We start from the raw sequence: 14,204 nt of genomic DNA on the forward strand, positions 1-14,204 counted from the left end.
TTTTTCTTCTTCTTTCGACTACTATCAGTAGCCCTAGATGGTCCCACCTCAGCAGGGGCATTCTCGTATGCCAATACTGGCACTGCATTTAGCGTAGCAAAAGCTAGTGCCTGCCCGAATATGGGAGCTATTGTATGCCCTACCTGGGTCTATTGCTGGATGACAAGGTGAGCTGCGGGTCCTCGACCTACCTACCTCTGAGGCGGAGGGAGTCCCCGTACGGCACGATTTCAGTGATCAATCATTTCTTCGCTGACGATCTCAACTCTCATCATTTTCACCAGTTCGTCATAAGTGGTAGGATTCTTGCTGCGTACATCACTCCAGAACAAAGTGTTCATGTTGAGATCGCCTTTCAAGCCTGAAAGCGCTTCTTTGTCAGTGACCTGCTCGCAGTAGGTGATCTCGTCCGTAAACCTAGCGAGGTACCTTTTCAGCGTTTCTCCAGGGGCTTGTCTCATATCTTGCAGGCATTGCACTGGGGCCTCTCCTTCTCTACGTGAGAGGTACTGGTTCAAGAAGGCATTTTTTAGCTTTGGCCAACTCCTAATGCTCAGAGGAGGTAGCCTGTTGTACCACACTTCGGCTGCTCCGGCTAGGGTTAGGTGGAAAGCTTTGCATTTCAAAGCAGACGAGGCTCCTCTGAGACTCATCTGTGTCATATACTTCGTAAGGTGCTTCTCTAGGTCCCATTTTCCTTCATATTTGGGGATTTTAGATGGTACGATATTTGCAGGCATCAGGGGGCCTCAGATCTCCCTTGAGAAAGGGATATTATCATCATCATCATCATCAATCTCATAAGATCGACATGGCCCTTCGGAGTCCCCTTCATCTTGCATGTTCTGGGGGGTGGAGGTGCTCTTCCTCGACTACCCCAATCAATCAAGTTTCTTCTCTCCTTCCTATTTCTAGGTGGAAGGGGCACTTGTTCTTGTTCTTCCCTTATTGAACTTATCTTTCCACTGAGCGGACCCTATTACTAGGGTCCCGCCCTATTCAATCAAAGACACCGACTGACCTTTGTATTTCATATTCTAGTAGGAAGTTATCCCCCAATTGCGGTTCTGCTGGTTGGCTCCCTTGCACATAGGATGTGACTTTTGTACCCACTTCTCTCACGAGGGGGGTTACTCAGTGCTGGCTCATATGGCCTTGGGAACGAGACACAAGGCCTTCGCAAGCTGGGTAAGATTCTTGGGGCATTTGGGCGCCCTGGTGACCTTGGGCTCGCATGAAGAATTCATGCATCGTCGTATTCTGAGCTGCGATCTCTCCCATGCCCGCAGCTATTTGGGTCATTCCTTCAGTGAGCATGGTCATTCTTTCACCTCGACGACGCTGGTGATGGGGCCTTTAGTGAGTGACATTGTTTCGGAGCACCTTTTCTTCAGAGGCGTCCATCCTGGGGTTCACGTCCTCATTGCTGGAACTCATCTTATCTACTCCTTTTTCAAGGGTGATGAGGATCTGGGTTGTAATTCGACTTTATTCTTTTTCAAGAACGTCACCTTTTCGGGGTAAGCCAAGGGTTTTCCAGTGGCTTTTCTAGTGGAGAATGTAGACCTTTGGATGGGAAGTGATTCTCACAGACGACGTCAATCTGTTGACCTCGTTAATTGGACCCTCCACGTGGTCAACTGATAGCTACTCCATGTAATCCTCCCTAAGCAAGGTCAAATGCACACGGCCGGAGCGGGGGTGACGGCGGCCGCATACACTCCGACGGTCAAGTTAGCTCCTGGTGTTCGAAACAATGCTAAGGTTGTGCAAAAAGGGTGGAGAGGAGAATATATATTTACTTTTTATGGAGAGCTAAGTTTTAAGAGTTTTATTACCTTTGTCTCTTGTCAAACCTTGGGTATTTATAGTTGAGGAGAACCGTTAGATGTGGGATACGTGTATGCATCAGACGGTGTGAGGCGTCTGCTCATAGGCGTCAATCAGCCGCGTCTATAGAGTGAGCGGATAATAACTTCTCCCGAGTTGAGTTGATATAAAGTTGATACGTCACATCAACTAGGCCCATGGAACGTCAAATCAATTAAACTTTGGGGGAAGAGAGGATCCTGACACAGATTTCTTTCTGAAATTGGCGACGGATCCTCTGACAGAGGTCGCCGGAGTGCATTGTACTTCGGGGGTCAAAGCCAAGAACAGTTCAGTTGGCTCGGTACAATTGTTCGTGCCTCGCAGCGTGTTAGCGGCTCGCCAACATTGGTGATGGAATCACTTAAGATCCACTTCGGATGGGTGTTGGACACCTCGTATGACACAGTGGAAGACTTTTCGAAGTGGTTCAAATAGGGGCGTAACAACAAATATCATTATGAGTCATACATCTTATTGGGGGGCGAAAGCTCCAATAACAAACGTTGACTCCAAACTGGATTATAAAGAACGAGATTTAATAACAATATTGAAGTATACTAGATCATACCACGAAAAATAAGGTTTAAAGTAAAGAAAACACAAAGGGATTAACACAGAGAACAATGTTTATTAAACTGAACAATATAAAGAATACAAGACAGACTAGCAATACTTACTCTCTCTACAAACTGACCAGAGGAGCCTCGTATTTATAGACCAACCCTAGAAGAGTCCCAAAAAGCAAGAAAATATATTACAATTAGGAGACCCAATTTCAAAAGGATTTTGTTTCCTTATTTAACTTAGTTTCTTTAAACCCTAGGTTAATATTCTCCTAGTCCAAGTCGTATATGCCTCTTCAAAAGACTCCTATTTGAGTCATACTCCTAACAATCTCCACCTTGACTCAAATTCTAGTGCAACGAATGAATGAACTGGCCAAATCTCATCAACACAGTAACCACTCCATATAAACCAAACACTTGTCCTCTGCTCGGCGTCCACAACCGACACCCGAACCCAATCCCCAGGGTTCCCAATTCCACTAAGGAATTAATGTTGATCACACAGGGTCGAAACACACCCTATAGCAATAACCAAACCAGATACTTGATCAGAAGGTCTCTTGCTGGAACTATCGCCTTCAACATCCCCAGAAGCATTCCAGACATTGCTGACACCATGGTACCTACGCTCGATGAGTCCGACCCCAGTAATTGAACATAGTGTACCCGCTGAAATTGATGGCAAAGCAGAATCATCAACGCTCTCCCTAGCAGTGTTCTGAATCGACTCAGAGCCAAACACAAGAGGTACTGTACCAAACTGAAGTTCCACCACGGTACTAAACTTGTCCAAATGTCTCCTCTTAATTGGTTTTGCACTCCCCTGCAAAATGTACAACTAGGATCTTTTCCTCCCTCTAGTAAAACTCGTACTCCCTTTTCGGACCTTCAAGACTCCACCTCCTTCAGAGAATTTATACATTTTTGCATCCAGGGTACTTAGCGAAATGAGATTCTTTTTCAAGTCAAGAACATATCGAACCTAATCAATTGTTCTAAATGTTCCATCCCGCAGCCTCAATCTAACTCAACGGATCCTAGCAATACGATAAGATTGGTTGTTTCCCATTACAACTTCACCTTACTAGCAGCCTCATATGTCTGAAATAAATTCCTATCGAAACACATATGGTGCGAACATGCGAAATCAAGAATTCACTCCTCGTCAGGCCTAGACTCCACATTAGATACCATGGTCAACATCACATCTTCACTCTCTAAACAATTCTCAGCTACATTTGTTTCGTCTGAATTCAAAGGTTGCACCCTACGATTTGCAGCTAAATCACATTTAGCCTGCAACATATCACAATCCTTCCAAATATGTCACTTCCTTTTGCAGTAGTAATAGATCACATTGCTAAATCTAACTCTTGATCTGCCTCTTCGTTGATCACCTTGAGATACAAGAGCTTCCCCATCCCTTGATGTAGCTCCAACCAAATTCTTCATTTTCTCCTTTGAGTGCAAAGCATCATAGACATCTTCTATAATCAAAGTATGTCGACTATACAAGATAGTATCCCGAAATGACGCATAAGACTCAGGCAGTGAACACAACAGAATCAAGGTAAGATCCTATTCATCGTACTTAACCTCTAACGTCTCCAAATCTGCAACTATTTCCTTGAACATAGCAATGTGATTTTCCAAAAATCATCCTTCCACCATGCGATGGGAATACAACTTCTACTTAAGAGTCAGTTTACTAGTAAGAATTTTAGTCATACATAACTACTCTAGTCTCAACCACAAAGTAGCAGTCATCTTCTCTTTCAAGACATCATGCAGAATATTATTAGATAAATGAAGATGAATCAACGACACAGCCTTCCGATCCTTTCGTTGTTTCTCCTCCGTTATCCAATCAGCTGGCATCTTCTCAAAACCCAGCAACGTATCGTCCAAATCCAACTGCGCCAGAACAGCCCTCATCTTTACTTGCCATAAAGAAAATCTTGTATTGCGATCTAGTTGCGGAATATCATACTTCAACTCACTCATCCCGAAAAAATCTCAACCAATTTATGAAAGGAATCAAGCTCTAATACCACTTGTTGGGGGGCGAAAGCTCCAATAACACATATTGACTCCAAACGGGATTATAAAGAACGAGATTTAATAACAATATTGAAGTATACTAGATCACACCACGAAAAACAAGGTTAAAAAGTAATTAAAAAAACACAAAGAGATTAACGCAGAGAACGATGTTTATTAAACTGAACAATATGGAGAATACAAGACAAACTAGCAATACTGTTTTTATGTTACTCTCTCCAAACTGACCAGAGGAGCCTCGTATTTATAGGTCAACCCTAGAAGAGTCCTAAAAGGCAAGAAAATATATTACAATTAGGAAACTCAATTTCAACAGGATTTTGTTTCCTTATTCAACTTAGTTTCCTTAAACCCTAGGTTCATATTCTCCTAGTTCAAGTCGAATACGCCTCTTCAAAAGACTCATATTTGAGTCATACTCCTAACACATCTAACCCATAAAATTTATAATCGAACGTGAAGCACATATTTGGAATTATTCCAACATATTTTTGTAAGACATCAAACAAAAATGAAAAAAGAAAGCAAACAAATTCTTCATTTTCATGTGTTTTCACTTTAGGTTTATCAGGAATCAGATAAAATAATATGCCACAAATAGAATTGTTGAATTTTGAGAATTGACAAGAATACAGGACCTCTTGCATGACCCAAACGCCGACCATGTGGAGCAGTAAGTCCATCGATGAAAGCAATAATAGGCTTTTTGGTTCCACTTTCCTGTTTTAAATTGAACAAATGTTTTTGACAAATAGAAACAATGAGATATCTAGCATTAACTAGTTAAAAGTCCAAAATATTTTCTAAATCCAACTACAAGCAAAGACACGTAGACATCAAAGATTTATAAATTATTAATCTGCCAGATGGTATCGAGCTCTTAGTTAACATGGAATAACAACATGAAATTACCTTATGTAAATCTTTTACCACAATGGTTTCAGGGGAAAAAAATTGAAAACCCTTCTTCATAATGGCTTGATTACTGACAGAATTCACTACCTCCCCCAAAAAACATAAAAATAAAATAAAATAAAACTCACTGAGAGTTAACATGTCACCCCGTCTCGATGAGATACTCATAAATCTTTGATGAACAGCCATGTTTATGGATCACTTGTGGAGTCAAACCCAAAAAACAGATAGGTTCTGACTATGCCAATATTGATATACCCCGAGGAGTCTATCCCGAGGACTCAATATATACCCCACCTCATTTCTCTTCTATGGTCCTCGGGGTCACCCTAAGTCCTCTAGGTATCGTAGTCCTTGAGATACCTCGAGGACACATTTACATTCTCTCAATGTCCTCTACAATAGTCCTCGAGACATACACCACCAACATGCCTCCTAAGACCTGGGTACCTAACTAACAAACCTAAACACCCAAGGATTTTACATCAACCCTGACACCACTTGTCAAACAATTCCATTACAAGTAGGACACTCTTTATAATAGAAATTCCCTTGGATAAAAACATCCAACCAACACAATCCTACTAGGAGTACACTACCTACTCCTATAAAAGCAGAACCTTGGGCCATTATTCAGGTACGTTTTACATTGTTCTTCAGCACATAGCCTCACGCATATATTTCCCTTTCTGACTTAAACATCGGAGGGGCGACGAGAACACACCTCGTTGCCTTTGTTTCAGGTATCGGAAGATCACGTTCGTGCTCCACATCCGTCATCAAGCTCGGGAAATCTACAGGTACGATTTTTGGTAGCATCATTGGCGCCGTCTGTGGGAAGCGCTACCAAAAGCCATGGTAAACACACGATCAGGTCTTCCACCCGCAAGCTCATCCGCTCCAAACCAACCCCCTCCTGAGAATATCCCTGTTCCTCAAGAGGAATCATCAGAAGTGCCAGAGCCCCGGTCGACAGTCGTCACTACTGGAGCCTTTGAAGAGCTCAGACAACAGATCGCCACATTGACTCAGCTGCTAAGTCAAAGAAATTCGCATCCGTCATCCACACCGGCACCCCAAGGGGGTTTCATGGCTGATACTCGAGCTCGAGCTCATGTCCCTGACAATGGCGGAGCAGGGGCCTCGGGTATACCACATGTGACCTCGGCCTCGAGATCAGTGACCATGGAGTCCGGGGAACTCGCTAGGATTATTCAAGAAGGAATTACGGCGGGCCTACTTCAGGGCAACAAAGGGACGACAAGATTCAGTCTCAACACTCCATTTACTCCCGAGATATTAACATTCCCCTTGCCAGACAGATTTAAGTATCCTAGGATCAAAGAATATGATGGGACCACCGATCCAATCAATCATCTGAACATATACACGGACGTCATGAATCTACAGGTTGCACCAGATCAGGTGATGTGCAAGGCCTTCCCGCAAACTTTGGCGAATGCTGCTAGAGATTGGTTCTCAATCTTAGAGTCCAACTCCATAGCCTCATTCTCGGATTTGGCGGACAAGTTCTACGCTTTCTTCGCAAGCAGCAAACACATAAGGAAGACATCGGCTTCCCTCATGCAACTTAGACAAGGGCAAAATGAGACCCTACGTGACTTCATGACCAGGTTCAACTAGGAAAGACTTCAGATTCCCGACCTACACATAACTGCAGCAGTTTCTGCCCTCACATATGCCATAAAGTGCGAGGCTTTCAAGATGTCTTTATCCAAAACTCCACCAAAGACAGTCACCGAGCTTCTTACCCGAGCTGAGAAGTACATAAATATGGAGGAAACACTGAACCCGAGAAAGGTTGGACCATCCCATGAAAGGGTCGAGCATAAAAGACAGCATGACCCGAACCCCCATGAAGAACAACATCGGAAAAAACAGAGACAGGAGGTTCCCCCGGCGCCGTTCACGCGTTTAAATACGTCAAAGACCAATCTATTGATGGAGATCAAGGATATGAAGGAACTGAAATGGCCTGTCAGAATGAGGTCACCACCGGAATCCAGGGACATGAACAAGTACTGTGAGTTCCATCGGGATCATGGGCATACCATGGAGAACTGTAAGGCCCTGCAACGGGAGATTGAAGCCCTTATTAAAAGAGGACTCCTGAGCTCCTACGTCGGTAACGACAAGCGCTCGAGGAATGATCGTGGCAGGAAAAAAGACCCTGAGGCAAAAAGGGATGGTCAACCCACTACTGGAACCATCAATATCATCATTGGAGGTATTGCCTCGGGAGGAGACTCTAACAGTGGAAGAAAACAATATGCCCGACGATATGCCTTGGCCTCTGGGATGCCTCATGGAAAGCTAGAGGATATCACTTTTCGGACCGGAGACTTAGAAGGCGTATCACTCCCACATGATGACGCCTTGGTAATCTCAGCGATTTTGGCCAATTTTGAAGTAAAGAGGATCTTGGTTGACAACGGGAGCGAGGCCAATATACTTTCACAAGAAGCTTTTGCCAAAATGGGAATCTCATCTCAGCAGCTCAAAGCGGTTAAAACTCCTCTCCAAGGGTTTGGGAGAGGAGTCATCACTCCAGAAGGTGTCGTCGAGCTCCCTCTAACTTTGGGTTCTGGCCAGAAACAGGTTACGGAGATGACATCTTTCCAAGTGGTACGTGTCTCAATGGCCTATAACGCTATTCTGGGAAGACCACTTCTGAACAAGATCAAAGCCATTGTGTCTACCTTCCACCTGGCCATGAAGTTTCCAACAAGTAATGGCGTTGGGGTTATCCGTGGAGACCAGACAGCTGCCAGACAATGCTATGTTGCCAGCGTTCGGGAAATAAATAACGACGTCATGCAAATCTCAAGGATTGATCCCGAGGACGGGCAGCAAGTCAGACTTGCCCCTGTCGAAGAATTGATGAAAATTGAGCTCGAGCATGATAAGAAGGTGACTATTGGTCAGGATCTTGACGTCACCCTAAAGACAGAATTTGTTGGTTGCTTATCTTGCAACATTGACGTTTTTGCCTGGAAGGTTGAGGATATGTCAGGGATAGACCCTAAAATTGCAGTCCACAGGCTTAACATTAGCCCAGCGGCCAGGCCAATAAAACAAAGGAAAAGACAGTTTGCCCCAGAATGTCGGGAGGTCATCCACGAAGAAATTAACAAACTCATTAGTGCTCAGTTCATTTAGGAGGTCCAATATCCCGATTGGCTTTCCAATGTTGTTTTAGTGAAAAAGGCCAATGGTAAGTGGAGAGTCTACATTGACTTCACAGATCTTAATAAAGCATGTCCAAAGGATAGTTATCCCCTACCGCGGATTGACAACTTGGTGGATAGCACGTCTGGACATAAGCTATACAGCTTGGATGCATTTTCTGGTTATCATCAAATCCTCATGGCCGAGGAAGATCAAGAAAAGACCTCATTCATGGCCGATTCTGTCATATACTATTATAAGGTCATGCCTTTAGGTTTGAAGAATGCAGGGGCAACATACCAAAGGCTCATCAACAAAGTCTTTACTAACTTGATTGGAAGGAATGTGGAGGCGTACGTTGATGACATGGTGGTCAAAAGCAAACAGGTGGACCAACATATTTCAGATCTTGAAGAAGTGTTCAACACCTTGCGAAAGTACGGAATGAAGTTGAACCCCGCAAAATGTGCATTTGGCGTGGCCTCGGGCAAGTTCTTGGGCTTCATGATCACTCATCGGGGGATAGAGGCCAACCCTGACAAAATACAAGCCTTGGCGTCTATGGAATCACCAAGGAACAAGAAAGAGGTACAGAGGTTGACTGGGAGGATAGCAGCCTTGAACAGGTTCATGTCCCGAGCATCAGACAGGTGATATCCCTTCTTCAAAGTCCTCAGAGGAAACCAAGGCTTTGATTGGAGTGAAGACTGTGAGAAAGCTTTCCAGGAGCTCAAGCAGACGTTGGCATCTCCCCCTATTCTCACTAGGCCTGAGCCTGGTGACACCTTATTTTTGTACTTGGCCGTATCTCAAAACGCTGTCAGCGGGGTCTTGGTGAAAGAGGTTAACAAAGTCCAGCAACCTATCTACTATGTAAGCAAGGTCCTACTCGATGCGAAAACCAGGTATACTTTGGCGGAACAACTTGCCCTTGCCTTGGTTATAGCAGCACGGAAACTCCGGCAGTATTTTCAGTCTCACCCTATTGTGGTGCTCACTAATCAACCACTTAGGCATATACTTCAGAAGCCGGACGTATCAGGAAGACTGATGAAATGGGCAATAGAGCTTGGGGAATTTGACATAGAATTCAAACCACGCCCATCTATCAAAGCCCAAGCTCTGGCCGACTTCATTGCAGAACTAACCCCTAGGCCTCGGGGGCCAGGTGATAGCTCGAGCATGAGCACTAATTTGGACACTTGGCAAATATTTGTGGATGGAGCATCGAACTCCTCAGGCTCGAGCGCAGGGGTCATCATCATCAGCCCTGACAAACAAACAGAGATCCAATGCGCTCTCAGATTCGAGTTTGAAGCAACCAACAACAAGGTAGAGTATGAGGCCGTCGTTATTGCTCTTGAGCTAGCCCTTTGCCTAGAGCTCGAGTTCGTAAAGCTATTCAGTGATTCACAGCTAGTGGTCGGACAGATTGAAGGATCATTTGAAAGGAAGGAGGAGAAAATGAGTTTGTACTGTATGAAGGTTCAGGATCTTCAACGAAAATTCAAGAGCTGTGAAATTACAAAAATTGCTCGAAAGGACAATGGAAAAGCCGACGCATTATCCAGGCTTGTGTTCATGGGGGTAGACGGCCTTGACAGAACGGTTCACATTAAAATCATCACAGAACCCAGCATCAGTCAAATCCTCAACATCATGGACATTGACAACGAACCATCCTGGATGGACCCGATCATAGAATTCATCACAAGCGGAAGTCTACCAAGCGATGCCAGGTTGGCCAGAAGCATCAGAGCCCGAGCTCCTAGGTACTGCATGATCAGCGGTGTCCTCTTTCGCAGAAGTATTACTCTTCCATACCTAAGGTGCCTCAGGCCATCAGAATCATCCCAGGCCCTTGCTGAAGTTCATGAAGGTGTGTGCGGGAATCATCAAGGAGCCAGGGCCTTGGCCTTTAAACTCGTACGATATGGATACTACTGGCCAACTATGAAAAAAGACGCCTTAGAATATGTTAAAAGATGTGATAGGTGCCAGAGGTTTGGTAATGTTATCCACTCACGAGCCGAAGATCTCACCAACATTAACTGTTCGGCCCCGTTCGAACAATGGGGAGTTGACATCCTTGGCCCCTTTCCTGTGGCAAGAGGCCAATTAAAGTTTGTTGCTGTAGCAGTAGAGTACTTCACAAAATGGGTAGAGGCCGAACCCCTCGCCACAATATCGGAGCCCAAGCTAAGAACCTTCACTTGGAGGTCTATCATTTGCAGGTTTGGGATACCAAAGGTCCTCATCACCGACAATGGCAGGCAATTTGACAACCAACAGTTTAGAAACTTTTGCTCAAACCTTAGGATTGATCACCGTCTGACATCAGTTTCGTATCCTCAGAGCAATGGCCTGGCCGAGGTAACAAATCGAATCATATTGCAAGACCTCCGAACAAGAATAACCGATGTAAGGGGTTCTTGGTCCGACGAGCTGCCTTCTATACTTTGGATGTATAGAACAACTCATAGGACAACCACAGGAGAAACCCCTTTTATGTTAGCCTATGGCATTGAAGCAATGGTCCCGGTGGAAATTAGACTGCCAAGCCATAGGAGGCTCGTGCCAGAAACCTCGGAGCATACAACTGAACATCTTGATCTCTTGGAAGAAGTACGGGAGCAAGCCGCTATAAAGGTGGCCTCTTACCAAACTAAGACAGCGAAACATTTTAATAGCAAAGTCAAGGCTCGGAGGTTCAGAGCTGGCGATTTGGTCTTGAGGAGGGCCGAAGCAGCAGGCCACCCCCCAGGGAAGCTCGGGCCCATCTGGGAAGGGCCCTTTGAGGTCATACGACAGGTTCGCAAAGGAGCATACAGCCTAAGAGACACTTCTGGCAGACCTCTTCCGAGGCCCTGGAATGCCGACAATCTAAAAATATATTACAAGTAAAATTCCCGACGCCTTTTAGGAGATTTTCTTTTTCTGTATTTTATTTCTAGTTTAGCGGGCCTTCGTGCCCATGCATGTTTTCCGTTCTCTTTTGTAATGAACTACGTTCGGCTTGATCCCATTTGGGCACGTAGGTAGCTTGGATACAATATAAATCCAAGTCCAGTCCGAAAAGTTAGTAAATTCAAGTTTCGGGTATAACAGCCCTTTAGTAAAAGCCTTGCCCCAGGCAAGCACTCAAAAAAGCTTTGCCCCAGGCAAGCACTCAAAAAGCCTTGCCCCAGGCAAGCACTCCAAAAGGCCTTGCCCCGCACAAGCACAAAAGAGCCTTGCCCCAGGCAAGCACTCAAAAAAGCCTTGCCCCGCGCAAGCACGAAAAGTCTTGCCCTGAGCAAGCACTCAAAAAAGCCTTGCCCCATGCAAGCACAAAAAGCCTTGCCCCAGGCAAGCAGTCAAAAAAGCCTTGCCTCAAGCAAGCACCAAAGCCTTGCCCTGCGCAAGCACAAAAAGCCTTGATCATATACTCAAGCGTAAACCATTATAGTATCACCCAGGGACATACAAAAATCCCACATCATTTTGGACACCCTCGAGGATTTCACAACCCAACTTTTTAAAGTTTAGTGTGCTCGAGGATTACAGTCCTCGAGGAAATCACAACCCAACTTTTTAAAGTTTAGTTGTGCTCGAGGATTACAGTCCTCGAGAATGTCACTATCAATTTTTAAAGTTTAGTTGTGCTCGAGGATTACAGTCCTTGAGAATGGTACTCATTTTTTAAGATTAGTTGTGCTCGAGGACACAGTCCTCGAGATGCACATTACCATTTTTAAGATTAATTGTGCTCGAGGTTTACAGCCCTCGAGAATGTCACATCATCATTTTTTTATATATTTGTGCTCGAGGATTACAGTCCTCGAGAATGTATGTCTGTCACTTTTTAATCCCTTAAATGCGCTCGAGTTGTGGAATCCTCGAGTAAACACTTCAATGTCGCATGAGCAGTTAGTTTCCAATTTGTTTGCTCGAATGTATGGAGTCCAAGGGGTCGAGATAAATAGTTCGAATAAACTAACTTTAGAACATACATAGTCCTCGATCAATTTACATCGTCAAAATTAAACAAAAAATTACAAAGGATCGGGGTGGGGAAGTCATCCAATGTGGCCAAGAGGAGGATCGAGGTTGCTGATGTCGATCTCAACGTCGTCCTCAAGACCGTCCTCATCATCTCCACCCGATCCTCCTCCATCTTTCGAACCCGAGAGCTCCAATGTATCAGCAATGGAAGGTACTGTCTTCAGGTCGTCTGGAGTGACGTCGGGAAACTTCTGACGGAGGAAGGCCCGGGCTTCTTTCAGAGCATGGAAGTACGCCCTCGACGCATACTCCCCTTTTATCTTGTCGCAGTCCTCGGAGGTTTTAAACTCCTCCTAGGCCCTCTCCCTGACAGCCGTGAGCTCGCGCCCGAAATCCTCTGTCTTCTGGATGAGCTCAAGCCTCGCGCCCTCGACCTCATCCTTTGCTATAACCAGGTCATCCCTGGCCTTTGCAGCCTCCCTCCTCGCGTCATCACGCTCCTTCAATAAAACCTCGACCTGTGCCTCGAGGTCTTGAATCCTGCTATCCTTAGAGGCCATGGACGTCTCAACCCCAACTGCCCTCTTGGCCTCCTCGAGCCCTTGCAGAGAGAGTCCTCGAGCTATACTCAACATCTGGAAAAAATGAAGAAAATGTCAAGTATTAAGCTCGACCAATAAACTCGAGGCTAAAGTCGAAAGTTCGAAGATTACCTTCACTGTAAGACCCTCGAGGACCTTCATCCCATCCTCGAGCTTGACCTCCTCTTTGTATTTGTTTACGAGTTCGGGAGCGAGGTGGCAAGTCTCAAAGTCCCCGGTAAGAGACGGGTCATCCTCAAGGTCAACCACTTCAGAAGGAGGCCGAGGAGTGACGACTCGAGGAGTGGGAGATCTGAGGTTCGGTTGCAGAGGGGTCAAGACTTGTGGATGTGCTCGAGAAGTTTCGCCAGGCCCCCTCGCACCCTCAGGAGCCCCTTAAGGCCTCTTCTTGCTTTTCTTCCTCGGGGGCTGCCCCTGTGGATGAGCGTCTCCCCTTGTACTGACAAAGTTCCGGAGAGCCCGAGGATAAAAAGGCAAACCTGCAAATATTTACAAACATTTTAGAACGAGCACAAGGTGAGGGTATTTTTCAAAAAATAATAATAAAGGAACATCCCTACCCTCGACGCCTCTAATATCTGCCAGGTCTATAACCTCTTCCCCAATCTCCTTCATCGTCGAGAAAAGGGGGATGAGCCCGACCAGCATCCTCCTATGCTCTTCCAAAACATCCGGATACACCTAGCCCTCACAGACCTTCTCGGCATCGGGGATTTCCCAATCAGGCCAGAAAGGAAGATCGGGTTCTTGGGCTATAACATAAAACCACCCCTCCCTCCACCCCTTTAAAGAGCTCGCCATCCTCGGGACTTTAAAGCCCCCAATCGTCGAGAGATAGCCAAAACAAGTGTATCGAGCATGCTTCTTAAGCTCGAACACTAATTTGCTGAGGCTAATGTTGGGCTCGATACCTAAGTGTCTACATGCTATAAAAAAATAAACAAGCATTCTCCAGGCGTTGGGCACTAACTGCCCCGGGCACATGGAGTGCTCGACTAATAGAGCAATAAAGAAG

The 14,204-nt window shown here is 45.3% G+C and overlaps 2 protein-coding genes across 2 annotated transcripts; one reads left to right on the top strand and one right to left on the bottom strand.

Moving 5' to 3' along the window:
• Window positions 1–6,269: 6,269 nt before the first annotated feature.
• Window positions 6,270–11,507, top strand: LOC111406724. Its single transcript, XM_023036104.1, has 5 exons — window positions 6,270–7,032; window positions 7,096–8,546; window positions 8,643–9,229; window positions 9,281–10,837; window positions 10,922–11,507. Exons 1-5 carry the CDS (start codon window positions 6,270–6,272, stop codon window positions 11,505–11,507), a joined length of 4,944 nt encoding a protein of 1,647 aa, XP_022891872.1.
• A 1,154-nt stretch (window positions 11,508–12,661) lies between these two features.
• LOC111406725 lies at window positions 12,662–13,837 on the bottom strand. Its single transcript, XM_023036105.1, has 5 exons — window positions 13,742–13,837; window positions 13,634–13,668; window positions 13,301–13,544; window positions 12,959–13,222; window positions 12,662–12,907 (listed from the first exon to the last, which is right to left on the bottom strand). Exons 1-5 carry the CDS (start codon window positions 13,835–13,837, stop codon window positions 12,662–12,664), a joined length of 885 nt encoding a protein of 294 aa, XP_022891873.1.
• Between the last annotated feature and the right edge of the window lie 367 nt (window positions 13,838–14,204).

This window comes from Olea europaea, chromosome 12, assembly GCF_002742605.1.
Source record: "Olea europaea var. sylvestris chromosome 12, O_europaea_v1, whole genome shotgun sequence".
Taxonomy (NCBI): Eukaryota; Viridiplantae; Streptophyta; class Magnoliopsida; order Lamiales; family Oleaceae; genus Olea; species Olea europaea.

Coding starts and splice junctions, on each gene's coding strand:
- LOC111406724 (XM_023036104.1), top strand. CDS start 6,270: ATGGTAAACACACGATCAGGTCTTCCACCCGCAAGCTCATCCGCTCCA. Junction 7,033..7,095: donor AGGGCAAAATGAGACCCTAC/GTGACTTCATGA, acceptor ACATAACTGCAG/CAGTTTCTGCCCTCACATAT. Junction 9,230..9,280: donor AGGATAGCAGCCTTGAACAG/GTTCATGTCCCG, acceptor CAAAGTCCTCAG/AGGAAACCAAGGCTTTGATT.
- LOC111406725 (XM_023036105.1), bottom strand. CDS start 13,837: ATGCTGGTCGGGCTCATCCCCCTTTTCTCGACGATGAAGGAGATTGGG. Junction 13,545..13,633: donor CTCGGGCTCTCCGGAACTTT/GTCAGTACAAGG, acceptor TGAGGGTGCGAG/GGGGCCTGGCGAAACTTCTC. Junction 13,223..13,300: donor TCGAGGGTCTTACAGTGAAG/GTAATCTTCGAA, acceptor CATTTTTTCCAG/ATGTTGAGTATAGCTCGAGG.